Here is a 27,607-nt window from a genome sequence, read left to right on the forward strand (position 1 = left end):
TATGGGTGTCGCTGTGTTACTAGGAAGGAGGATGAACACGAACCTTTGATGTAGGTGTTAGCCTGGACAAACATCTTGCGAGCTTCCTTACGGAGCAGAATCGTCTCTCTGAGGCGCAGAAAATTGTGGGTGCCTTCAGAGGTCACTGCAGAGTAGCCTTCATACAAAGCCCTTCCTCCCTCCACATCAGCTGTGGACTTGTACACCTTTAGAAAAAGAAAACCAGAATACAAACTCAATTGGTATTACTAAACATAACCATGGCTATTTGCAGAAGTATTAAAGCTCATTTCTCTTCCCTCAGAGTTAAAAAAATAAAAAAAGTTAACTATGAGATAAACTTAAATCTCTTAAAATTGTTATAATATAAATTTATATCATATCTCACAATTCACAATTATGAGAAATAAAGTAGCATTGTGATACAGCCACACTGTGAAAATGTTTATTACTTGCAATAAGGCAACATCTCATTTTCATTTATTTTCACTTAAATAAAATCATTAAATCATAAAGAAAAATGCATAATAATAAAATAAAAACTACAGCCATATCACCCTGTAGCCCAAGACTGGTTGCCCACCAAAGCTAAGCAGGGTTGAGCCTGGTCAGTACCTGGATGGGAGACCTCCTGAGAAAACTAGGTTGCTGTTGGAAGAGGTGTTAGTGAGGCCAGCAGGGGGTGCTCACCCTGCGGTCTGTGTGGGTCCTAACGCCCCAGTATAGTGACGGGGACACTATACTGTCAAAAAGCACCGTCTTTCGGATGAGACGTTAAACCGAGGTCCTGACTCTCTGTGGTCATTAAAAATCCCAGGATGTCTTTCGAAAAGAGTAGAGGTGTAACCTCGGCATCCTGGCCAAATTTCCCATTGGTCTCTGACCATCATGGCCTCCTAATCATCCCCTTACACTGATTGGCTTCATCACTCTGTCTCCTCTCCACCAGTAAGCTGGTGTGTGGTGGGCGTTCTGGCGAACTATGCCTGCCGTCGCATCATCCAGGTGGATGCTGCACACTGGTGGTGGACGAGGAGACACCACTCCTCACAATGTAGAGCGCTTTGAGTGCTTAGAAAAGCAGAAAAGCGCTATATAAATGTAATGAATTATTATTATTATTATTATTATTATTACATAAACATATTTAAAAAATATATATATATATTTTTTATTTTATTTTTTTACGCCATTCTAGCATCAAGGCTATTTTCATGGCGATCTCAGAATAAAATGCACAAGGTATACAATTAACAAAAAGTTATAAAAGACATTTCAGATCTACACTAGACAAAAATTCTAAAATATATATTCAGGTGATACATTTTTATATAAATCAGTTAAACACCTCTGAATATTTACATCAAAAACAGTACAATCTAATAAAATATTTTATAAAACTAAATCATTTTAGTTTGACAAGTAAGACATGATGGTGGACTAATATAAATGACAACAAAGATTACTAAAATTCTCAATAAAAATGATTACAATTAAAATGAAAATGGAAAATATAAAAGCTAAATCCAAATATTAATAAAAACCTAATAATAAATTAATTATACTACAATAACACTGATATAAAGTCACATTATTGTTATTATTTTAATAACATGAGACTAGTGTATGTGGTGCAGTATTCAGTTAGCAAAAAAGCTCCAGTTCCATTTGAACCCAGTAACAGTCTGTACCTGCAGTTTACAGAGGAAGCTCTGGATGGCACTCTTGCCCACAGTGTATATCTTGCTGCGGTCGAGTGTTATGACAGCATCTGGCCGTCCATCTGCCCCCGTACACTCCTTCAGACCAACCAGCTCCTCTCCAGCCTCCAGCAGAACCCGCAAAATCACAAACCGGGCCTGCATGTGTGCCTGCGACAGCGAGATAGCCAGAACAGGGTTAAGATTGGAAAACAATCAAGAGAAAGAGTAATGATTTCTGCGCATTCCCACATCTCACCTGTCTCCAACTCTTGCTCTTTGGCGTGTAGAACTCCAGCCCCAGGAGGCCGGCACGCACCATGTTCAGCCAGTTCACATACACAACCTCCTCTGCATCCTCCCCTTCGTGCCCGAAAATACTGCCGCATGTACAAATTGCTCAGCATCCATATCTCAACAATTCTAGATGAGTGAATTCATGCAGAAGTGAGTAAACGTTCAGTGACTCACCTGAGTACCTGTTTGTTGAGACACAGGTAGAGACCTACACACTCGGCTCGACACTCCTCATAGGACGAGGCAATAGTGGAGAACTTGCTGTCCCATGTCTCGCTACCCTTGTACCAGCTCGAGATCTGAAATCCAAAATGTCCATTTTGTGACTGGGATTCACGATGCACAGTTTATAAACAGCATAAAGCACAGTGGAATCCACTAATTAATGTGAAGAAATGCTAAACAAAAAAAAAACTCACCACTTCTCCTGTTTCTGGATTACGAACAGCAGTTTGATCGAAGTTGAATTTTCCCTTATCATCCTGTTTCAATAAAAACACACAAAAAGAAACAGTGATACATTTGTATTTATGAAATGTTCTGGGCTTAATACAACTTTGCTCTATTGATAGTTTGAGCCACAAGTTCAAATAAAACAGCAGACACTCTACAAAAAAGACCATTTAGACAACTTTTTAGTAACAGATTTACTAACAGCTTGCGCCAGCGCAAACAGTCTTTTTGCGTTAAAATAGTACTGTCAGGATTTACTAAAGACGTGGCGTGAATTAACATTGCAGTTGCATTGCTGTCTAAAGAGGGTCAGAGAGCTCTCAGATTTGATCAAAAATATCTTAATTTGTGTTCCGAAGATGAACGAAGGTCTTATGGGTTTGGAACGACATGAGGGTGAGTAATTTACGTTGCTCTTAGTAGATTGCGCTGGTCATTATGGAAATTATCTGGTTGTGTCTGGGGTCTTTAATGTCATTAAATCACCCACAGAATTTTCCCTTTTATGTAATTGCGCTCTTACACTAATTTGCTCTGTTTAGTAAATCTGGCCTATAGAAAGCTTTTTGAAACCTTAAAGGGTGAATATTTAGAAACCCTAAAGACACTATAAATGTGTTTACTGTCAGTATTGATCAATACTAATGCATGTTTGTTGAATACAAAATTAAATTTCTTCAAGAAAAATCTACCAAACTTCCCTTTTTAGCACATAAAGCCCACAAGTCACATATACACAGTAATACAGCAAACTAATTGTGCTTCACAACCTGAACAAAGAGCTTCCCGCTGCCATGACCCAGCAGCTCATGGAGTCCCACCTGCACCTCAAACGAAGGACCCTTCCATTTGATGTACAGGTCCTACAGGAATAAGCCACAGAGGAAGAGAAATTACCACTCTGAACCTCCATTACAATATGTTTGATTCATTAGAATTTCACAGTCTCAGTCTTACTTTGTCACTCTCCTCAAGGAAGGTGAGCTTGTCTTTCTGTGTGGCATATGCAACTGCCAGCACATTCCCAAGGGACACGTTCTTGAAACCTTCTGTCTGTCTTATGTCGTCATCTACAGACAGATATATGGTTAATAAAAGTAAAACCTGACTGCATATGAATAAAAGTGTTGGATGAGAGGGCTTACAGTTTGGAATGTTGATTCCTGCAGGGATGCCGCTGCCGGCAAAGGTGAGTACGTCCAGAGAAGTGAAGTCTGGCTTGAGGAAGCGGTCCTTCTCAAAGGTTGAAGGCCAAGGCAGCTCTGGTAGCAAGACTTCAGCCGAGCTCACCAACTGAGCAAAGCGAGCGCTCATGGCCTTATTCACCACAGCAACAAAACCTGATGGGCAAGATGGTAAGTTGAGAGAAGGAGAGAGAAGGACATTGTGGTCATAATTGGGAATCTACAAGATTTACCGGGTTGTTTTAAGCAATTTGTGTCATTTACTGTTTTACACTACAGTTTAAAAGTTTGGGGTTAGTTTTGATTTTTTTTTTAAAATCTTATGTTCACCAAAGCTACATTAGTTTGTAAAAAAAAATACATGATGTGAAATATTATAATTTATAATAATTGTTTTTTATTTTAATACATTTTTAAATGTCATTTATTCCTGTGATGGCAAAGTTAAATTTCCAGAAACAATTACTCCAGTCTTCAGTGTCACATGATCCTTCAGAAATCATTCTATATGTGGGTGACATATAGTGGGTGATATATATTCTTTTTATTATCAAAGTAGAAAATAGTTATGCTGCTTAATATTTTTGTGGAAACTGTGATTTATTTTATTTACATTATACACATTGTCATTGTTGAATGAAATTATTAATTTTTTTAAAAGTTTTACTGAGCCCAAACTTTAAACCAGTAGGTTTTTTTTTTTTTTTTTGCATGGACAAAGATTTTGAGGTAATAATAAAATAAATAATTAATTAAACATGTCAATCTAATTAAGATTGTCTTTCGAGAAATTCATTTTAAATAAGGCTTTTTTTTAAATTATATTATTTTGATCATTTTGATTTTATGTCTGACAAAAAATACATTTTTTATTTTTAATTAAAAATTGTATTAATTAAAAATATATATAAAAATATATTAAGTATAGACGATGTGTTCAAGCCAATCTCCTTTATGTACGTACTGCAGAATGCATTTTTAAATAAATCTGGGTAAAACAAAGGGTGTCATTTTGTTGACCCAGAAATATTTGAGCTTACCTTCAAATTCACCCCTTGAGCCAAAGGGATCTCTGTAACTCTCAATAAAACCAATGTAACTGTTGAGAGAAAAAAAAAAAAAAAGGTTTTAAACAGAATAAGCATAGAGTAAATAAGCATAGTTCAATGAACCCAAAGATTTAGGCTTATGTCAACAGCTTGGTCTGTTAAACATAGGTCAGTCACCTCTCCACAATAGGTCCTTTGTCTTTGATCCAATAACGGGACCCTTCTTTATGGGCTTCCACTGAGCCACAGGTGAAACTGCGGATATACTCCTCCAGCATCCTCTTCTGGTTGTCACTGGCTGCATAATCCTAAAACAAACAAACAAAAAAAACTTTACTCATGCTTTAAAAGGTCATCCTATTCATGTCACATCCAAAAGTACCAATGAATCAGTGTTTGTTTGTTTTTTTAGGTTGAATGTTCTCATACCTTGGCTTTTTCCAAGTTCTGACACACTTTTTCCATAAGAAAGGCATAATCGCCCCTCTTAACAGAGAACACAGCATCCTCAAATTCATGTTTGCCACAACAAACTTCACTCTTTCCCTCAACAGCACAGCTGTCTGCAGATGGGAAGGAAATAAAGGCAATGAGAAAACAAGACAAGAGAAGGAAAAAATGACATTAAGAATAATAGAATGAAAAGTTATTTATATCAAACTGGATTTAAACTGCTCGGTATACTCACCCTTCTCGGCAGATGCCAAGCGCACCTCATAGCACCGCTTCCCATCTATTTCAGTCTTGAACAGACGGGTGTTGTAGGCACTCAGGTTCTACAAGGACGATTATTATTGGTAAACTAGTCTACTAGAAATAGCTGCTGTCAGTAAGGATACAACAAGATAACGGGATCCAGAATTGATCAAATGTGTAACCTGAATGCAAAGCAAGTCACTTTGGATAAAAGGGTCTACCAAAATGCACAAATGTAAATGTAAATAAAATACGTTGCAATATGGTTCAACTGGTTAAAATTAGTTAATGCATTAGCTAACATGGACAATAATGTTACAATACTTTTACTGTATTTAAATCTAGCCTAATTTATTAATAAATGCTTATAATGTATTGTTAGCTCAGGACACCTACCTCTGGTTTCAAAGACAAGGTGTAAGCTAATCCCAGACTAAAATGCATGTTTGAGCTGTCTCAACCGAAAATATCTTGCTCTGACATATCTTAAAATATGTCAGTTCCATCGTTCTGTCTCAAGATGCACACTAGTAACATTTTCTTCTAAGGCATTTTTTTGCTAACTATTTCTTCAGTAAATTTCTCTAATTAATCGCAGTCTGACTCCTTGTCTTTGTTCATCATACCTGGTCCATGGGTTTTAACTGTGAATTCCCCAACAGGTGAACTATACATAATAAATAATGTTGCAGTTTTGTATTGCAATATATAGTGACATGATAAATTGTTACACCCCTAGTTAATATTGAAAACATTCTATATGTGCGGATTCCGCTGTGGCAGCCCCTAATAGGACAGGAGTAGCCGAAACAGACAGAGATAATATTCTATTTGTGTCATTAACTCCACACAGTTTTCTTATTACTCCAGTGAACTAGCTGGATCTCACAGACGTGCACTATACCTTGGAGTCCAGAAATTTTTGGGCAAACTCTGCGTCTTCTAAGCAGCAGTTCCCTGAGAAGTATGCCGAGATCCCCTAGGAGAAAGGCATTATTAGGTAAAACACCAACCCGAGACTGAGCTGTCCAAAAGTCAGATTGTTTAAAATTTTTACATTTATTTTACCTTCTCACCCAGACCGAGCTGTTTCTGCTTGTCTTCTAGGGAGTAGAGGGGCTCACAGCAGCAGCCCCACAGCGCCTCCATGTCACCAGGGCTCTGTTTAAAGGCCAGACTCTCCCACACCAGAGCCTTGAACTTCTCCTGCATATTAAAATAGGCAGAATTATCAAACACTTAAACCTTTGGGATATAACATTAAATTCTGATAGAGCACACATGGGACATGTTAAGAAGGGTATATGACCTTTGGTAGGTTGGGGATGAACTTGGTGTCCCCAAATGACTTGTAGTTTCCCATGTTTGCATAAAGCCCAGCAGCATATACAAGGAAGGCCTGGAAACAGACATAAAGTTGTTACGACAATGAACACACTGATGTTAACTTTGGTGTTTGTAACAGGTTGCTTCACCTGATACTCCTCTGCGCTCAGTCCAGCTGCAGTCGCCGCTGCCTCCAGCTGCTGTGGCACCTGTGCGCGGAACATTTTTTGCAGCAGTACGTAGATGTTGGCAGACTCAGGAGACGTCTGGATCAGCACGATCAGGCCACCGTACCAGGACGCCCGAGAGAGGTAGTGTGCATACATTTGCTCTTTGGGAGACAGCAGCCTGAAAGCCTCCCGGCAGTCCAGAGCAGAGATCCCAATGTCATTTGGGAGGTAGTACTGAGAGTCCACCATTTCAGTCTTTAGGCAGCTTGATCAATCTCCACTGAAAATTCACAAAAACATCAGTCTCTGATTAAATATCTTACTATGCAAAAGCACAAAATGACCTGGTTATAATTGGTGATTCACATCACATCTGAACTCATCTCTCTACACACATACACAGCTAATACAAGCCAATAGTTGAGTAGATACTTTTAAATATATAAAAATGTAAACATACACAGTCAAAAGTTTGGCTAGAAGGCTGAAAGGTGAATCAGCATTGACAAAGAGAGTTTCTCTTTCACTTCTGGGACTTCAGTGATCAGCTAATACTGTTAGCACACATGATAGTGCAGGAAATCAGACAATGAAATCCCGTAAATCTGTACCATGCAAACATGATATGTGCGATAATTCACTATACAATTATTTTACCATATATAATAGCGAACGCACGGTTTCTCTTTAAGCAATATCCAAGAAATTATTAACAACATGTAATACAACTTCTACCTGAATTTTGCGTTCAGTCCTGTCAAAATGAGCACAAGCGTCCGAATCTACTTCCGCTACTCATTCAATTGAATGACCCGCCCCTCAACCAATCAGACGGCGGAAAAGAAAACTGACTGGCGTGAGAACCAATAGGAACAGCAGGTGAAAAGGGTTCGCGTCGTAGAGATTGGAAATGAAATAGTAGTTTTGTCAAACGCAAATTTAGGAGGGGATTTTTTTTTGTGTGTGTGTGTGTGTAAAAATATTAACAAACAAATATATGTTCATTAAAAAGAAATAAAGCATCGATATAGATTATTTCTGGCATTAGTGGACTTTTAGCTAATGTTGTTGAAATCGAACGTTTATTGTTTATCACTTAAGTAGCCCACTTAAGTGGAATTCATTTCCCAGCACTCTAAAATAAACTTTCTGTCAACAGGAAATTGTCCATTTGCATGGTCTGAACAGCATCTGGACCACCCAGGATCATGTATTTGTTGTGCTGTGGTTTGCTTTCTCAACAGTCGCAGATGGGAATAGGTCACCACGCGAACATTTTAGGTGTGAAATAATGAAGGTGAAAAAGTTCAGCCCAAATAGAGTTTAAATAAATTAGAATAATGGTACAAATAAATCAATCAGTCAATTTATCTTTTAAACCTTGAAAACTACTTTACTACAATGAGGTAAGTAAATGAACTTAATTAATGATAAACAAGTTGTAAAAGTGTGAATTTTTGGAATTCAATTTCTGTTCACTATTTTTATAGTAGGCTATTTTATCATAAAAACTGAGCATAACTCCCAAACATTAAAATCAGCACAGTGTTTATTCCGGTTCTGGAAGATTGGCACACTTATAAAGGGTGGGAATGGTAATCAATGTGGAGTCAGGGCATCAAGATGATCCCAGTGGCGCCAGATGAGAAGATAGTAACCTCTTTTTTGGAGGTCTGAATGGGTCAAGCACCTGCTGATGAACCGTCACTGGCTTTATTACACATTACACTGGCCTCTTCTCTTTTCTTGGTTGGCTGATCTGATAGAGACGTAATACCAAATACACAGCTTTTAATAAAATATAATATAGTATATATAATACTTGAAAGAAAATACTATATTTTTCTTTATTGAGAAAATGTCTTTTAACATGAATATAAGCAGATTAAAGAGTGAAAAAAATATTGCTTTAGATGGTGGTGTTGTGTAAAAAAACAAATCAAAAAGAAAAACTGGTTAGCAGACTTTACAGACATATATATTTAACAAGTAGTCCGACCAGCATGCGTTATCTCAGCCAACAAAGATGTGGTTTAGAGCAAGCCAATCGCAGAAAGCAAATGTCAATAAATCACATAGATCCAACAGGTCACTGGGACGGCACATCCACTATTGCTATGTTCATTCTCCTTACTAGAGGACAAAGAGAACAGAGCAAGGAAATTATTCCTTGGAGTTTTTTACATTTGATTTGAATTTCTTTACGGATGCCTGTGATTCCAGCATGGTTCTATGCCACCCAAAATTTGCTTTGATCAAAAATGTATGCATGTATCTGCATTTCAGAGATAAAGTGAAGTGGGACCGACATGAAAATGAAGATCTCCTCTGCAGTGATACCACCTATGAAATGTATCCTTACAGGGCATTGAACAATGGACTACTATAACAAGCCCAGACTCAAACATGCTTCTCAGCTATCCATGTGGGGAACGTGTAACTTTAAGGTAATGTTTCAAGCATATCGAGGCAACAGAGTTGTTAGTTTTGTTATTTGATTTGGGTGTTAAAATTCACTGTCTTTGCTTCACCCGTTCACTTTTTAAATTGCACTAGTTGCACAATGTGTCATATTTGTTGTATTGATGGTAGTTACATATGTTTTTAGGAATGTTCAGAGATTAGTTCAAGTGTTTTTTTTTTCTAATTAAATATTTACTATGATCTCTGCATTTATTTTTGGGCTTTGTTTGAATTACTGGATTATGTAACTGTGTTTTGGTCTGTTGCCAGTGCCACAACCTCTTGACACTGTCTGTATTTGTATGATAGTGGCAATTATGTCTTTATCTTAGTTAAGAAAATATGATTTTTTTTTGTTTTTTTTTGCTATTAATTCATGTAGAATGTACACTCTTTTTTAAAAGCTGGTTGTAGTTTTCCTGGAATCATGAGTGGCAGTTATTATTCAAAACCAAATGATTATCTAAAAGATCTGAGTTCTCAGAAAAGTAAAAGACCATCTTGTTTTGACAGATGCAAACCTATCGGTGATTAATGGCCAACTATCACATGGAACATGAGGGCAGGGTCTAAAGGCCTCTACAGAGAAACTGGGTATAAACATGAACATGCCCAGAGATTACAACCAGTTATCTGTGAGTATGTCAATTGCTCATTTTTTGAACATGACCATACGCCACCTGGTAACATGCCTGACATGAGCACATGATCACTTTGAGTCATCTTACATTTTAAAATGACTGCAAAGCATTTGGAAACGGTTAGGGATCGACTAAGTTACGAGCGCCATGGAAAAGCTAGAAGAAAGCAAATATTCATTGAGCAGAAGAAAACGAGGTGAGTACAAAAACTAAACCTAGTTAATGATAGTCACATGGAAATACAAAACAAATACTGAATATAGATATACTGTGCATTCAGAGTCTGCCATTGTTTGAAATATCATTCATTGCTGATTCCATTGAAGCTGCATTTACAATGATATTTAAACAGTGCCATTGAATTCATTTGAACTATTCTGAGGATTTGGGACAAAACAAACATACTAAATTATTTAAATTTCATTTTAACTCATTTTAATCAGAAGAAAAACATAAAGTGCTTAAATTGGGAGTGGGTGGCATGCAAAATCCTTGCTATCATGCCATTTAGTATGTTTGCAAATTACTAAAATATTCAGATAATGCCCAAACAGCAAATCAGCACTATGCAAAAGTTATTAAAAAAAATTGACAATTATTTACATACCACCAGATAGTCCATAACTTTATTTAATTTACCAAAAACTAAACCTAGTCCATGAGAAATGCAAATAGTTTTGTACAAAACAAAAATTGCATGTAGACACATTTTCAGTCTGCTGTGTGGAACGATATAGCAAATAACTGAATGAATAAGACATTGTTTGTCTATCCCTGAAGCTGAATTTGCAATGAATGTTTTTTGCAAATAGTGCCATTACTTTCTTCAGAACTAAGAAGCTGGGACCAAATACACATATTAAAACTAATTTCATTTTTAACTAATTTGGATGATTTTAATTGTAGACAAAAATGGTTAAAAAGGGAAACAAGCATTTTTATAAAATAAATTGAAATCCCTCTGTTAACATGCCTTTTGCATAGTGCCATTTTGCAAATGCCTAAAATATTCAGATAATACTCAAACAACAAAACGGGCATTTGCAAAAAGCCATGCAAAAGTCGGGATACAGAAGAATTTTGACAATTATTTGCCTGCCATCAGATAGCCCATAACTATATTTACCTAAAAGTCCCTTCAGTTTTCTTGTTAATATAAATAAAATAAAATATAAATATAAAATAATTTTATAGATTCATGATGCAAAAATCAGCAATTGTTTTACCTTTATTTGCTTACCTTTTCAGGCAAAAAAAGAGACAGAGATTTCAAAGTGAGTGTAAAAAGCAAGTAAACGCACATGGGGATGTATTCTCAGAAGGCATGACATTGTATCAGAAGCTGCAGGCAACTACGCTTGGTAGTGATAAGACAAAGTGACGCAGTCATGACCTCTCTTTTTCCATCAGTACTGCTGCTGCTCTCTGTCTTCAGGGAACATGGTGACTTTAAAATGTTCTGTTCTCTGAATGATGCTAGTAGAGAATCAGCCCAATAGCAGCATGCTCATACAACCAAAACAATGTTATTTAAAATGTTTGCATCTTTATGGTAAAGACTAGTCCATGGAACATTTAAATACAAATGTTTTTGTACAAACTGAGTATTGCATGTAGATGCACTATGCATTCTGAGTCTGCCGTGCTGAAAGATATAGCAAAGAACTGATTCAGGAAACCAACTTAATTTAAAACGCATATGTTTTGTCGTTATTAAAATTCTCTCATTTTAAATACAGGGTCTGCACAGAATGGAGAAAAGCACATTCTCGTTTGGCGGCAAGGAGCAGGAGGAGGAAGGAGAGTCAGCTGTTCAAGGAGTTAAGTGCTCTTCTGCCTCTGGACCCCAGTATGGATGGCCAGCTAGACAAAGCGTCAGTCATACGTCTCACGAACGCTTACCTGCACCTGAGGGATCTTATGAACACCTTAGACACCTGTGCACTGTCCATGATGACACAGTCCTCTCCTCCTTCACCAGGTAGAAAGAAAAGGGGTTAAAAGTAGAAAAGGGGTTAAAAGAAAGCAAGTTTTCTAAAGGCCATTGTGATTGTAGGAGTATCGGCTAAATCTCCTGAGAGGGAGTTGCTAGATTCTGCCCTCGGAGGGTTTGTGGTTTTGTTGTCTTTGAATGGCAAGGTCATCTTCACCACTAAGGGCATAACTACACACACTGAAATTAACCAGGTGATGACACTAAAACTAAACGAATTGCATGTATTTGGAATCGCTTTACCAGCACTTTTAGGAAATCTCAGATGTTTCTCTTCCAGATGGATTTGATCGGAAGGAGTTTGTTTGAGTTCTTGCATCCATGTGATCAGATGGAGTTCAAAGACATTCTCACGAGACTGATCGGTGAGCATTTCTTGCTGAAAAAATCGATTTCGAAAATAAATTTTGGTTTACGATCTGATTGGCTTCTAATATTTCAGGAAACAGAGGACAGCAAGAATGTGAAGTGTTCCTCAGAATAAAAAGTGTTAAGAACCAGAAGTTCACTCCTTGGAAAGTAAGAATCTCTTTTTGTCTTTCCATTATTTGCAAAAGAGCACACAATCTTCTTTGTTTTCACATCTTTGCTTTCGCTGTCTGAAGACTATTCAGTGTACTGGAAAGAAAAAGTCATCGGCTACACCTGGATTCAGTTGTCTAGTTCTTCAGTGCAGGGTTCTGCCCATGCAGGAGGTCATTGAACTAAATGCAGCGCTGAATATTAGTACGTTTATGAGCGTACACAGCCCAGACATGAAGTTCACCTACTGTCCCTCAAGGTATGACCTTATATATGCTGCTCACAAATGCAAGAAGCTAAATGCTTTCACAATCTTCTTCATATTTGAAGCTCTTTTTTGGCTCAGGGTTGTGAAGTTGACAGGCTTTCATGACACAGAGCTATTGGGCCAATCCGTGTACCAGTACTATCATCCATCTGACTGCCAGCAAATCCGCAAGGCACACGTTTACTGTAAGAGGGATATCTTGTCAACTGTTTTCCACTTTGCATGCTTAATTTGACTTGTTTTATTATGCCTCATGTGTTAAATTAAAAGAAAAAAACCAACATCACCCATTCATTCCAAACCCATATGACTTTATTAATTCAAAGTCAAACTATTTACTACTTTTTTAGTAAACTCTTTTGTTTTCTATGGGAGAAAGAACGTCATACAGATTTGGAGTGAGATGAGAATGAGTAAATAACAGAATAATTTTTTTGATGAACTGTCTCTTTAATACTGTTCATGTATCTGTCTGAAACAGTGCTTTCCAAGGGCCAGGTGTCGACAGGTAAATATCGGCTGCTTCACGGACATGGTGGCTATGTGTGGGCAGAGACAGATGCGTCATTGGTGTGCAACAGTCGTACTGGTGTGCCAGAGAGTGTTGTCTGCATCAATTACATTCTTAGGTTAGAAAATTAGCACTAGCAATGCCAAGGTCATAGGTTCAATTCCAAGAAAGTTTTATTGAATTTTTTGTTCACTTTGTACCATTGTAGTGGAGTGGAGCAGCCCGAATTGACATATTTGCTGAAACAGACAGAACAACTTCTGAAAGCACGTGAATCCCTTCTCACAGAATCCCAGCCTGCCGCTTTTCCACTGACTCAACTAGACAAAAGCGGCATTAGAAGCAAATCAGATGAGCACAATTGTCCTACAACATCTCTAAACCAAAGAGGTAAAATTATCCAGGTGAAAATATCACAAGATATGATGTTTCAAATATTAAAACCAGTATATGATAATATTGAATTTTGTTTTTGCTCAGAGAGGGACATACAGGAAGTTCATGACTATACAGAGATCACGCATAACACAGAAGAGTGCTGCAATTTCAATTGCGTGAGTACCTGTGGTTTCAAATGTCAATACCATAGTACTTTGATATTTACCATGGGACTGAATTATTACTGTACTCATAGACCAAGCAGAGTTACACTGCTGTTCAAAAACTTGGTTTCGTACGAGACTTTGTTGCAAAAATACTTTTTTTATTTCATGAAAAATACAGTAACATTAATATTGTAAAATATTTCCATTTAAAATAACTTTTCTTTTTTAATATAATTTAAAATGTAATTTATTCCTGTGATGGCAAATCTGAATTTTCATCAGCCATTACTCGTCTTTAGTGCCACATGATCCTTTAGAAATCATTCTAATATGCTGATTTAGTGCTCACCATTTATTATCAGTTTTTAAAGCAGTCGGTCAGTAACACTTACTGACCCCAAATTTGTTTGGATTTTAGCATACATAGTTGTGAAAACCCTTCCTTTGTGCTGTGCTTTACTGCAGGATCTGTGTGAGTTAGACTTGGACAGTCTGGCTCCATACATTCCAATGCACGGAGAGGACTTCCCACTAACTCCCATTTTAGAGGGAACAGAGGACAGTGCCGAACTAAACATGTGTGGACCATCATTTAATAATCCACATCAAAAACTGGACCCTCAAAATTCAGAGGGAACGGTCTTTCTGCCTGTAAAGAGCCTTACACATGCCCAACAAAGTTTCGGTCATTCTTTTCTAACAAACAGGTGTGTCTAATAAAAGTCATTTCCTGTAATGCTTCTTTATACATTTTGTAAATCATTAATAAACACTACATTTATTATGTTATAGGATCAGAGATACTAACCTGATATCAACACAGCAGTGGAATGAGAGCCTAGATCGTGTGAACAGAATTTCAAAGGTACTGTGCTCATATGCATACAAAATATCTTTGTTACAGTTACTTCTGCTCCTGCAGTTTAGTCTGTACAATTCTGCTTAGACTTTATGGAACTATTTCCAAAAATGTACATATTAACAATACTGTGTTTAAATATAAAATAATATTTCAATATTGAATTTAAATATCTAAATAGTATTTTGAGAGTAAACATCCCTGAAAATACATTTGAACGAAGGCATTAAGTAACTGGACTCATTTCTTCTTCCAGGATTATAATTATAATAAACAGCATAATTATCAACTCTTCTCGACTGAAAGTGAGACATATCACCGGAGGGAGGATGCACTTAAAGTTTTGCAACATCCCAACAGAACACACTGGTGCTTTGGTAAGAGATCGGTTCCAGACTATTTTCTCAATTTACATGATACATTTGGAGACCCAAATCCACTTGGAATAAAGTTCAGATCGCTTCCAGAGAATCCTAAGCATCATCCTCAGAACAGAAGACACCATGCGGCTGTACAAGCGCTCCCAGCACCCTGGGCTTTGCCTGTGTTGAGCGGCTGGGAGTGTGAGGTCAACGCACCTCTTGACCCCACATCACATTTGCTCCAAGGGACAGAAATTACAGCTGTTCTGGACCAAGTGGCCTCAAGAGTGCCTTGGTGCTGATACAAAACTACATGCAACACTACGAATGTGCATCACTTACATATACCTTGGTCATTAATGCATCTTTATAATAACAGCACTTACCAGTAGTCAGCACCCGCGAGCATTGGCTTAGACTAGAGTACATTACTAAAGCCTGTGTGATTGTGGTAAATTCTGTTTTTATTCATCATAATATTGAGCTTTGCACTCTAAATGACTCCTTTCTGAGGAAACAGTGTTAAGGCCCATTCAACAAGGGATTTACAACAGGGGCAATAACTAACAATAAAGATCGACTTCTAAAACTTTCTAATTCTCCGACAATAGGGATGTTCACATCATAACTGTAACGACGACAAAGAGGAACAATATTGTTGGAATCACTTTCAGAGCGTTTTCAGTCAATAAACTTTTCAGAAGTAAAAAAAAAAATCTTGATCATTTAATCAAATTGCATGCACACATATAATACACAGAACTTTGTCCACTGGTGTGATGGCGTTGCATCTACCGTTGCGGAGTTGTATTTCAAAATATTCTAGAAACTTTTATGAATACAAAGATTTATTGTTTGCACCGTTACAAATTTGTCTCGATTCACTCTTTTTAATGTTACAGTTTTGTTTATTTTGCTTTTTTAAAATATTAACTCGTTTTAATATGACGTCAGAGTGTGTCTGGCACTAGTTTTTCCCTTTACATCTCGTTTCCATTTAACAAATGGTATATTATTAATATACCAACTAATAGTGCATAGTAGTTTCATGCTAATTTAAAGTTTTGCATTGTTCTTGCGAAGCGCCATTTGAATGGTGTGCACTCAACATGAGATTAAGACTACTTTAGTTTAACTAGTTTAATAGTTTTCCATAAAAAGTGTTTTAATTATACATGGTGTGGGTCACACACCCTCAAATGTGATTCGCCATGTTGAAATGACGTGACCCACAATGAAAATCCTTACGCTCACTGTTTACCACTTTTTAGATAAATGATTGTGATTGTCGTGTTTTACCGAGACGACGGGAGAATCAGCACCTGAGTTGACACGAATCAACAAAAATGAGCATAAGCATCGGTAAGGCTTAGAAAAGTTGGAAAGATTTAGTGACAAAGAAAATCCTTAGTATTGAACCCAAGTCGTTTCTTTTTCTGTTGGACAGGTAAGCGGATTCTTTGTTTAGACCGGCGTCTAAAACTCACTAGTATCAGCGTAAATCTCATTCTGATCCACGTTAAGAGTGCCATGCAGCGTCTAAAACCATATTGGTACTTAAAGTAACGTTACACCAAAAACGGTGGTGCAAATGCCAGCTAAAGAACTCCTGAATGTACCTAATGTCGAATACATCTTTTAAGCATATTCCTATTGTCATGTGTAATCCATATTAACAGTGCTAACATCTACGAAACAAACCCAAATGCTTGTAATACATAAATATTAGACCAGCTTCATCACAACAGTTTTTAATAGGGGGAAAAAAAAAAGCTAACAAAGAATACAGCGTTCTACAGAAAATTGCATGAATCAAGAAATCAAATCAAGGGGTATGAATTTACACACAAAACAATGTTTGAATATACACAACTAGTTGCAAATTTATTCATTTAAAAGATGGCTAAAATTAGTAGATTTTGTGTGAAAGACCTGTTGTTTGTTCCAGTATTCAGATTTATTTTGTAATGTTATTCCTGTGAAAACAAGATAAAACAATTAACAAACAAAACGTAGATTGAGCAAAATAGCTGGAATGGAGGTCGTGAATAAATACTTACGCATTCATGCTCTTCCCGCTGCCACTCAGCACGATATAAGGAGTTTTCTGGGACTTCTGCTTTTCCTGCAGAAGAGCAACGGTGCCCAGAGGAGTGTCACTGCTGCTCATCTTCTTCAGCAGCTGCAAGAAAACAAACACGCAAAAAGTCAAATGACTTTTATGTCCTATACTAGAATCATGAATTAAGACTTTATGATTTTAATGTGTCAGTTAATGGTGCTTTGTTTTAATATGCTTGGCGATCTAAAACAAAACATACCGCCTCTTCCTCAAGCTTTTTCATCCTCCGCTCCGTCTTCATCTTTCCAGAGCCCTTCCCATGGAAACGATGGGACAGCTGTCTGAAAGCCTGGAGGACAACAAAGGAGGCTGAGCACTTATACAGACTAGAGAGGTCACAGAAGTGTTTAAGTCACTCCTCAAAGGGTAAAGAAGAAAAAACGCCTACAAGCACACCAAAGAACTACACATGGAAGATGGCGATGATATATTATAAATATGATTGTGTGAGATTTAAACGAGAGCGCGCAGTTCTGAAAGCACGAGCGCTGCGCATGATCACGCACACACAACTGTCCGACAGCTTACAGCTTGTTCATTCATTGTGTATCCGTCCATGGATTATCCTTATTATTGGCTAATATTAGTCTACTGGTTTAAATAATTGTTGTTTATGGTAATGGTTTAAAAAAAAATTGTCAGTGAATTTAAACTAATGCTTGCATTCAGAGTATAGGTGTTGTGTGTGCATGAGAGCGTGTGTGTTATTTGAAGGCCAAGTGCCACTAATGTTGTGTTTTTGTAATGTTAAATAAAGTTAGTATTTAAGTACAGTTGTTATTTTTCCCGTGGTATCGACTTGGTATATCGAGTATCATATACTTTTAGTGGTATTAGTACCAACTACTAGATTTTTGGTATGGTGACATCCCTAACACAGACATTTCAGAAGGAGGAAGTTGTCTGATGTGACTGGTTGAGAACAACCACATGTGCAGACCTCTTTAGGGCAGAGCTTGCGACCAGATTCATCAACGTATTCGATCTTGATGTCTGGCTTGTAGTTATCCTTTTCTTTGAAATCCTGTGTGAAGCCTCTGTATTCCTCTCTCCTGCTATACTTATCATCAATATTCCTGTGGTGGACAGAACAGGAAATGGAAGCATCTTTGCTTTTTGTAATAATAAACAACCATTGGAGAAAGTTTTGTTACATCTACTTACATCTTGTCTTCGATGCAGTAGTTATCATTTGCCAGAACTGCTTTTGGGGCTTTGACACGAGCCACCTTCTGCATTTGTGTGTCCAGCAGTCCTGAAAAGGTTAAATGCATGTTTTTTTTAAGTTATATTTAAGGGCTTTTATGCCTTTATTGGATAGGACAGTAGAGAGCAGACAGGAAAGCATTGAGTGGAGAGAGGGGGGCGGGATCGGCAAAGGACCTCGAGATGTGAATCGAACTCGTGTCGCCGCGAGCACAGTTGCTCTATATGTGACCCTGGACCACAAAACCATTCTTAAGTCGCTGACTCGCTGTAGTATATTTGTAGCAATAGCCAAAAATACATTGTATGGGTCAAAATTGATTTTTCTTTCATGTCAAAAATCATTAGTAAAGATCAAGTTCCATGAAGATATTTTGTAAATTTCCTACTGTAAATAGGAAACTTAATTTTTGATTAGTAATATGCATTGCTAAGAACTTCATTTGGACAAATTTAAAGGCGATTTTCTCAATATTTAAATTTTTTTTGCACTCTCAGATTCCAGATTTTCAAATAGTTGTATCTCGGCCAAATATTGTCCTATCCTAACAAACCAGTTTTCAGATGATATATAAATCTCATTTTGAAAAATTGACTGTTATGACTGCTTTTATGGTCCAGGGTCACATATGCCGGCGCACTAATCGGAGCCAATTGTTTTGTTTTTTTAATAAATTTGATAGATACCATTCGGTTCAAAATCAGATTTGGTTGATCTCACCTTTATTTTTGCACAGAAGTAGAGCGGCAGCGAGACCAGATTTCACAATGGGCTCTTCATCCAGAATAGTCGTGGAGGTTGTTGAGAACTATAAAAAAGCAGAAAAATCATGTTAAAGTGAGGGCTTCACAGTCCAACCGAATTGCTGTCAGTTAGGCGAGCAGAACACTCACATCTGCCTGGTTTTTCTCCTCATCCAGGTTGACGGTGCTCCAGCCCACATTGTCATCCATATCAGAGTCTGACTGTCCACCTCCTTCTTTCTCATTGTCCTTTTCAAAGTCCTGTATGACCCAAACAAATTAGACATTTAATACCAGCAAGTGAAACAATATAGCTTAAGTGGGAATGGGTTGGAATAGTGCGTACCATAATATCCTCTTGGTCCTCTCGGTTGCCTGACAGCCCGTAGGTGGGGATGTCGCCAAGAGTGCGGCAAAATTCAGAGGTGGCATTAAAGACAATGTTGTTCCTTTTGTCTGGGTCGTTGTCATCATCTTCCGTCTTCACCAATTGATTCATGTGCTGAGCCACCTGAAAACACCAATAAAAGGAGAGATACAAAAGAAACAGTTGAATAAACAGTATTATTGTTAATTAGAGTTGCCCTCGGCTAAAGATTTTTCTGGTCGACTAGCAGTCGTTCATTTTAAGCATTAGTCGACTAATCGCACATTTATTAATAAACCATTTAAATCATTATAATGCGTCTTTAATTGCCTACATAGCCTATAAGCGCTATAAAGCTCGCCGCAACACACAGAAGCAATGATTATGAATGTGTCAGGGAAAAACAGCAAGGAGGCTGAATTAACATTTTAATAATGTATTGAGATACACTAGTGCTTTCTTTGTTTTCAGCATAAGAGATGAAATCGGCGACACTGACTCGTCATCCCTGCAGTAGTGATGCGCCTGTATGAATGTTTCATACGGATTACATGATCAGAGAATATTTGTCTGTCGTTTGAATTGGTTCATTTGAAAGTAGATATTTCACTCTCTATAGATATATTTTAATATCTGTAAGGCAAGTAAACACAGAGTTTCGCACTCAAGTTCACAGAGACAGAGATGGCAGAAAGCACATCCTGTTTGTTTTCATTATTTTACAAAAGCGCGTTGTTATTGTGAGTGCACTCAAATAAACAGTCTTTAATTACTTTTCTGAACTCAAGGACCATTGAGAGAAACAAAAAGAGAAACTTGAGTGTTGTACTCTATAAGCCTACTGTGTCATATTTAACGCATTTCTAAAGACTAAATTATCAACATGATCTAGACTTTTTTTTAATACATGAGCAAAATCATTATTATTAGAAAAATCATGTTAAAACGCATGTATCAATGAATGTTACAACAGGCTTATGAAGAACATTGTTCATCTCTCAATCATCATTTATATGCATCCTGAATTTCATAGTTTAAAAAAAAATTAAAATCACATTAATTTACATTTTTTGACCATATGAAGAATAACTGCACCAAATTGCTATTTTTGCTCAGTTTGGGCCTCCGAATAATATTGAGATGTTTCTCCCCGCCATATTTTCACTATACAGGCCATAAAAGCCTGATGTATCAAGTATGTCAAAACCAAGCGGCATATCTCACTTGAAACCAATACGGAAGTGACTTAAACTGCAATTCAGGCGGATTGCCGCTGCCGTCACCACTGGCGAGACAGGCGGGCGTGGTTTCAACTACCAGCTCCGCCCAAGTCCCGCCTCTTTGCCCATTTTCAATTATCCGGGAGTGACGCGCTTGTCAAGAGGGCTACGGCAGACTCCGCCTACTTTGGGCTTCAAAAATGCTCATCAGAAAACTACGGGTGACTTCACGGACACTACGTCCATGTTTTTTTACAGTCTATGGTCAAAACAAAACATCATACATTTTTTTTCCTTTTATATTTTGTCTAAAGTAAAAAAAAAAAAAAACAAAAAAAAAAAATTCTGACTTAATGAATTATTTCAAGCTTTACACGGCTAACAACAAGTTAATATTTTACAATATAACAAAGCTAACTTTAAACATCATGGTAATTTAGAAGAATACATAAAAAGTATTTAGTGGTTTGATAAATATCATAGCCAATACACAAATCTAAATGGCTATTTGAAAACTTTACTTACTTTCTTCTCCATGACCAGTGTGTCAGAAAGAGAAAGTAGCGCAGCCTGTTGTGGTTACAGGGCTAACCATGGAAACCGTACGATTTCTGTTGTCAGAGTGAATTTAAATTTTTATTCAGCATTTCCTTCACTAGTTCGGTCATGCTGCTCGTCCATTTTGGAGTGTGCGAGCCTCTTTTATGCAGCAAGCATACATGCAGTGTCGATAAACTGAGCCAGTAGATGGAAATGTCACTCAGCATGCACACTTCTGTGTGTGTGTTAGAGAGAATGCACGATCGATTCGAAGTGGGTTTTGGCTAAATGCATTTTGCGATGGCGTCACACAAGGCATCTAGGCCCAAAATCTGCAGCAAATTAGAAAAATTGCAAGCTCCACCGAATTACCTGAATTATTAGTGTGTTTGATTTTGCATTAAAATCCTGAAGGGACTGATATATACATGTGTACATATTATTCTGCATTGCCGGAGCAGTGCTTCGGGAATGAAAAGTGCTGACCTTTTCTCCTGAGTCTTTGAGCATTTTTTTTTGTCTGAGTTTCCTTTGTTTCTCAAGCTGTTTCTGGAGCTCCTGCTCAGCTTCATCCTCTTCTAATACAGCAGGCTCTGGAGGGGTGAAGTCCTCTGAGAGAGACAAGGAGAAAGCGCGTGAGTGCAGTGAATAGTGATGCAATTCATTTGAATTTCAAAGGGAAGAACAGATGCCTTGAGAACAAGAAAAAACAGGTTTTAACATTAAACATGAAAAAGTTCTCTCTAACCATCATCACTAATGTCCATGTCAGCCATTCTAATGTCATCTGACTGCTGGAGGACATCACTGGCCTTGCTGCTGGTTTCTATAGCAATATCTCCAGGCTCTGCCCCCTCCTCATCAGCTTTCTTTCTACCTCGACCGCGAACCCTGAGTGCCAGAACCAGTTTTGAGTTCAAATAAATGTGGTGTCGCTGGCGTTATCAACAGCAAATGAGTGAAGGCTTTACCTGGAGCCAAAATCTGAGCTTCGAGTTTCATCCACCAAGAGGTCATGAGCCTTGAGTATTTTCTCTTTCTTTCTGATTTTCTTGACTTTGCATTTAGTCTTCTTAAAGCCCACCTGGTGTCACGCATGCCATAAAAAAATGAACATCAGTCAAGAAAGAAATCAAATTCAAAACCCAGTGCACTTAAACAGATTATTCTCACCATCTCATTTGGCGTGTAGTATTCACTGGCGAGGCTGAGAGCAGGCATGTCCAGAGACTGGGCCTGATTGCGCAGGTTCTCTCTGATGGTCTGCAGCTCCCGTTCTCTCTCACCCCCTACAAAACCTCCAGCACTGAGCCTGAAACTCTTCTTCTTCTCCCCCTCGATCTCCTCATCGTACTTTGACAGCACAGATTTTGGCTTTAACTGGAAAGAATTCAAAGGAACATGTTGAATATTACGCAAAAAAGAGGAAATCACACAGCAGGTTTTTTAATTGGTTAATAACAAGTATCAGTGGTATTTTTGGCCATGTGTGGTTTTAATGCATTTGGAATTTGGGTTTAATGCATTTGGAATTTCCGATGAAATCTTACAATGACCATGTCATCCACACTCTCGTCTTCTTCGTAAGGTTTATAATCTGGCTTCTTCTTCTTTAGCTCCACATTTTTTTCTGCTCTCTCTTTGTCCACCAGACCCACATTCACCAACACATCCTCCTCCTCCTCCAGAACGCCTGTGAAAATCACCCACACAGAGAAACTTTGAGCGTGCCCATGAGAGTGTGTGTAGGTGGTGTCAGTGATTTAGCAGATGCTTGTTCATCTAAAGCAACAGTACATTTTATCCACATTCAGCATCATCATGTTAGCTCACCTTTGTCTTCTAGAGTTAAGATAATGGATTCCCCCTCTCTGAAAGACTCCATCTTGTGTTGAACCTTTAGCCCTTTGAGATTACGTGAGCCATATGAGTCCTGGTTAGTAAAAACAGATCAATCAAATCAACATCTAAATGAATATGCAGTACTATGATAATAATAGATAATACATTACTAAGAAATACAAACAAATAAAAAAAAAAGAAATCTTTCTACCAACAACTGTTACATGATCAAAGTTATTTCACTATTTTTAATCTTTTTTTTTTATCCCGATTAAAGCGGTGGTTCTCAACTAAGGGACCAGGGCCCATTAGGAATCTCAGCAAACTTTGAAGGGGGCCTAAAAATGACTTAAAATTATTTAAAATAAGGCAAAATGAGCTAAAACAGCCAAAAACCAAGATATTTCCTATTTTAATTCAGCCCTTAACAACTGTCTTTTTTTTTTTTTTTTTTTTTTTTTTTTAAGAAGCAGGTTTCCCACGGTCTCAGAAAACCCTGTATACGAGGAGGTCTAATTTTTAAAAAAAGTGTAATTTCTAAACATGGCAAACATTAGCAGGACTCGAACTCGGGACACCCTAAGCACAACGGCACTATGTCGGCGCGCTGCCCATGAGGCTATTGGCACTGACGGAAATTTTTATACTGAACACATTTTCTAGTTATGCCAATCTCTAAAATATTAGTTATTAGTCACAAATTGCTATTTGTGAGTAAAAAAAAAATATTTAATAAAATGTATGGAACTTAATTTTGATTATTGATAATTATTTATTAGTGCTGTCAATTGATTAAAAAAAAAAAAAAAAAAAAAAACTAAATCGCACATTTGTTTCTGAAATGAATCGTGATTAATCACCTAACATTAAAGTTTTTAAAAATACTTTTACATTGCAATAATTTGACATTTAATCTTCAAATTAATGTATAAACAACAAAGACAGTATTGTCTTTAATATTTGTATACTTTTTTTATGACTGAAGGCCAGTATCACTCTGATGCATCTATAAAATAGTTTTTTCCCTAATATTTAACCATTGATTAGCCATTCAACATTACAAAGCTATCAATTTTAACATTTATTAGACTACTTAAAACAACTTCTAATTTAAGTGAACTTAAAACAATCTTCACATAAACCCATTATAATAAATGTCATATTTACCCGTGCCCTTCAGCAAGTAGGAAACATAACGAAATTGAATAAATTTATCAAACACTAAATTCTAAATTAAATATAGATGAATCCTTAAAGCTACAAAAGTGATTGGTTTCCTCTTTTTCGTTTGATCTTTGATTTGCCAGACATCACAGCAGCTGGTTATTAGGTTTTTTGTCTGCTGTCCCTTTAAGAGCTGCCGCTGCTGAACATGACGCGAATCTGACACGCATCTCTTCACCTATTCTACCCCACTTCAGTTCTTTAACTACTTTAATTATTCATTTTATTATTTTAATATATTGCCCCTCCTAGTGTAAATAAAAAATATCTGAAAATCAATAATTGTGACATCACAGCAGGGCTTTGAATATTTTCTTGGTGGAAAAAAAGGATTGTGACTGGGGAAGAGGGGAACAAGAAATTAGGTCAATAAGGCCACACACCCTCTTTTCCTGTGCAAACTCCTGCTCGACCAGATTGCTCACACCAAACTCTTCATCCATCTCCTCCAGGAGCTTGGCCTGTTGAGAAAGGAATTGCACAGAAAACAAAATAAAATGACTGATAAAGGCCGAACGAAACAAAGCTAGTCATTTGGTTGTCTCTACAAGTGTCTCTTCTCTCTATCCTCACCCTCTTCTCCGCCATTTCCTTCTCCTTGGCTAGTTTGCGACTCCTCTCCACCCAGGCAGCTGTGTCATCCAACCATGGTTCTTCATCCCCAAGCACCTTCACCTTCCTGAAAACACACACAAAAAAAATCAGATAGTCTGATATTAGTCAGATTTAAAGTCTGATTTGGTGACAAACAGGGAATTGCAATAGTAGAAGTTCTGTTATCTTTCGCAGGTGGCAAAAATGTCCTACCCCAGTTTCTTATTGAGCAGACGCTTCTCTTTGAGAGCAGCCAGTTTCTCTCTCATCTCAGCCTGTTGTCTGATATGGACAGGATTGATGACCTCAGCCAGGAGGGGCTCCTCCTTAGTCCCAGTCTCTGAGAAACCACCAAACAATCATAGATTTAGGAAAGAAAGCTTCAAATAAGAGGTTGCATTCAAAGCAATTACACTAACATTAAAAAGTGTGAGGTCAGTATGACATTTTTTATGTTTTTAAAAGAAGTTATGCTCACAGGGCTACATTTATTTGAGAAAAAAAACTGCAATATAGTGAAATATTACAATTTAAAATAACTTTTCTATTTGAATATTATGTACTTTTAAATGAAATGTGTTCCTGTGATGTTAAGCTGTATTTTCAGCATCATTACTCCAGTCTTAAGTGTCACATGTTCCTTGTTGAAAACAGTTGTGACGCTTTATTTATTTGTTAATTAGTACAACTATCACAATCTTGTTGAATAAAATCATTAACGTATTTCTATAATTGGTTTTATCAACTTAAAACTTTTGAATGGTAGCATCTAAAATAGCCCTGTGATGTAACATGATCATCAAATTCTCACCTTTCTTGTTTTCATTGAGATCAAGGGGTTTCAAACCTAGTTTGGCCCTCAGTTTACTGCAAAACAGAGTAACAACATTTAGGAAAATATACAAATAGTAATATACATGTATATATTTCTTTCCCTCAAATTAATTATAAATAAAAGTATGCTACAAAACATACTTGGTCTCTTCGATGCTGAGTGAAGCATCACCACTGGCAGATTTGGGACCTGGCTCTGCAAAACAAGATGTTGACAAGCATAGTGTATACTTTTTAGTGTATATTTTGATGGGAGTGGTGCAGAAGAGCAAGTCAACAAAACATCTAGTAACAATTGAAGTTTGTGGTCAGGATGACTGACCGCTGTTGCCCTCGAAAGCTGGATCAAGTTTCTCTTTCTTGACTCTTGGTTCCGCATTGCTCCTCTCTGCTTTACCGCTCCTGTCTTTCTCTGCTCCCCGGCTGCTCCTCTCTCTGGAGCGGGATCTCTTTCTCTTCTCTCGCTCGCGGTCCTTATCCTTGTGACGGTGTTTCTTGTGCTCACGGTGCCGGTCCTCTGGATCCCGGTCCTTCTCCTTCTCTTTGTGTTTCTTTGATGAACCCATATCGGCTCTGTTCGCGAACTAAATGTACTATATGTGTCTTACTGCTCTCTACTGCACTTCAGTTGATTATAACACGACCAACCGGTTAATATTTACGTAATATTATCAGTACAAAGATATCAAAGCTAACTTATATTATGCGCGTTGTTATTAAGACATAATTTTGTATTCACTTGATCAGAAAAAATGCAAGTACTAAACAAACACAGCTAGCACTACTGCAACAACACAATCGTATGATGAACGCGGTGCTGCACTGACAACTTCCGGGTTAAATGGACAAAGATGGTGTTACAGCGCCACCTATTAGTATGGAGGTCGTTCAACTATTTTATTTTTTTTACTTCAGTATAAATGCAGCTATCCTCATTTATAAAACTCGGGTTTTTTGTTGTTGTTGTTACGCTATGTTGTTAAAAGTATTATTTCACAAAATAACTAAATAACTGACTTTTATATTTCATGTTGTTGAATGTAGCCTAGGCTATTAGTTTGCAAAATTAATAACTGGCTTTTATATTGTCATAGTAAAATATTTGTAAAAACTTACCTGGAAAATAATAATTTGTCATTATTAGACGTATGAACGCAAAGAGAATTATTTTCAGTTCAGCTCAGATATTTTTGTATAGCACTTTTCTTTTCACAATTAATATTCTTAAATAGCCGTAGTGCCTCACACTCCCTTGTGGGAAAGCTGAGGTGAGAAGACACTCCCTAGAAAGATACAAAACAAAAATACAGCCCTTTTCTGGGAACCACATATGTTCCAAAGAAGGAGATTTGAAAACAAGACTAAAAATCTCTAAAGATCAACTTGTTAACTTTTAAAATTAGTTTTACAAGCTTTCTAAGGGCTGCACCATAATTTAGAGGCTATGCTTAGGCCTAGTATAATTAAATTTGAAATTCAAACAAATTATATAACCACTGTAAGTGTAGTAATTATATATTAAGATATAAACAACCCAATAATTGTTTGCTTTGGAGAAATACAAAACACCAACAGTTGAAGTAATAGTGGTTAACAGATTTAATTGCAAAATCTGACTGTACATAACATAATTAAAAATACAAGCTTCATTTGGCGTGATTATTACTAACATAAATTTGGAGGACAAAAGTGAAATTAGTGAAAACATAAGTGAAAATATTTCCATTATTAATATTAAACACACTAACAAGAGATGCAAATGAAAACATTAAAACAAGTGAAACAAACAATGAAGCTCTGAGTTCATAAAACAGCTGTTACATTAAATCTCATGAAACAGATGAATGCACAAACATCTAAATAATAAGTCATGTA

The 27,607-nt window shown here is 37.1% G+C and overlaps 3 protein-coding genes across 10 annotated transcripts in view; 1 reads left to right on the forward strand and 2 right to left on the reverse strand.

Annotated features, from left to right (window-relative positions):
- The window catches only part of LOC306862732 (dipeptidyl peptidase 3-like), a 12,194-nt gene extending 889 nt beyond the window's left edge, over positions 1-11,305 (reverse strand). The window contains exons 1-17 of one of the 3 annotated variants that reach the window (XM_079405666.1): positions 7,611-7,676; positions 6,855-7,155; positions 6,689-6,778; positions 6,448-6,585; positions 6,284-6,358; positions 5,372-5,459; positions 5,113-5,246; positions 4,861-4,991; positions 4,675-4,733; positions 3,596-3,790; positions 3,408-3,520; positions 3,221-3,313; positions 2,417-2,479; positions 2,172-2,296; positions 1,960-2,080; positions 1,692-1,871; positions 44-206 (exon numbers count right to left, since the gene is read on the reverse strand). In XM_079405666.1, the coding sequence (XP_079261792.1) occupies positions 44-206; positions 1,692-1,871; positions 1,960-2,080; positions 2,172-2,296; positions 2,417-2,479; positions 3,221-3,313; positions 3,408-3,520; positions 3,596-3,790; positions 4,675-4,733; positions 4,861-4,991; positions 5,113-5,246; positions 5,372-5,459; positions 6,284-6,358; positions 6,448-6,585; positions 6,689-6,778; positions 6,855-7,124 (2,038 nt within the window). In that variant the 5' untranslated portion in view covers positions 7,125-7,155; positions 7,611-7,676. Of the gene's footprint in view, positions 1-43; positions 207-938; positions 1,072-1,691; positions 1,872-1,959; positions 2,081-2,171; positions 2,297-2,416; positions 2,480-3,220; positions 3,314-3,407; positions 3,521-3,595; positions 3,791-4,674; positions 4,734-4,860; positions 4,992-5,112; positions 5,247-5,371; positions 5,460-6,283; positions 6,359-6,447; positions 6,586-6,688; positions 6,779-6,854; positions 7,156-7,610; positions 7,677-11,219 lie in introns of those variants that run through there. The other 2 variants (XM_079405667.1, XM_079405668.1) reach the window with 2 other exon arrangements.
- LOC306862733 (endothelial PAS domain-containing protein 1-like) lies at positions 8,971-17,937 on the forward strand. 6 transcript variants are annotated; one of them, XM_079405669.1, is made up of 15 exons: positions 8,971-9,322; positions 9,852-10,175; positions 11,719-11,960; positions 12,036-12,166; positions 12,253-12,337; positions 12,415-12,491; positions 12,578-12,753; positions 12,841-12,947; positions 13,244-13,391; positions 13,482-13,663; positions 13,754-13,827; positions 14,284-14,525; positions 14,611-14,683; positions 14,934-15,054; positions 17,411-17,937. In XM_079405669.1, exons 2-15 carry the CDS (start codon positions 10,075-10,077, stop codon positions 17,740-17,742), a joined length of 2,091 nt encoding a protein of 696 aa, XP_079261795.1. In that variant the 5' UTR covers positions 8,971-9,322; positions 9,852-10,074; the 3' UTR covers positions 17,743-17,937. The 6 variants fall into 6 exon arrangements, with proteins under 6 accessions (XP_079261795.1, XP_079261799.1, XP_079261798.1 ...); XM_079405672.1 differs by lacking the exon at positions 8,971-9,322 and adding an exon at positions 11,228-11,253 and having other exon boundaries at positions 9,966-10,175; XM_079405673.1 differs by lacking the exons at positions 8,971-9,322; positions 17,411-17,937 and adding an exon at positions 11,228-11,253 and having other exon boundaries at positions 9,922-10,175; positions 14,934-16,801.
- On the reverse strand, positions 16,775-26,579 carry LOC306862731 (U4/U6.U5 tri-snRNP-associated protein 1-like). The gene is made up of 20 exons (XM_079405665.1): positions 26,055-26,579; positions 25,874-25,928; positions 25,710-25,765; positions 25,112-25,238; positions 24,878-24,983; positions 24,688-24,765; positions 23,072-23,171; positions 22,789-22,931; positions 22,412-22,618; positions 22,210-22,322; positions 21,987-22,129; positions 21,725-21,849; positions 19,458-19,622; positions 19,262-19,372; positions 19,089-19,176; positions 18,326-18,416; positions 18,102-18,237; positions 17,361-17,450; positions 17,100-17,221; positions 16,775-17,015 (listed from the first exon to the last, which is right to left on the reverse strand). The coding sequence occupies exons 1-20, from the start codon at positions 26,296-26,298 to the stop codon at positions 16,997-16,999; spliced, it is 2,319 nt and encodes a 772-aa protein (XP_079261791.1). The 5' UTR covers positions 26,299-26,579; the 3' UTR covers positions 16,775-16,996.
- Positions 26,580-27,607: the final 1,028 nt, after the last annotated feature.

The sequence above is a fragment of the Barbus barbus genome (assembly GCF_936440315.1).
Source record: "Barbus barbus genome assembly, chromosome: 43".
Taxonomy (NCBI): domain Eukaryota; kingdom Metazoa; phylum Chordata; class Actinopteri; order Cypriniformes; family Cyprinidae; genus Barbus; species Barbus barbus.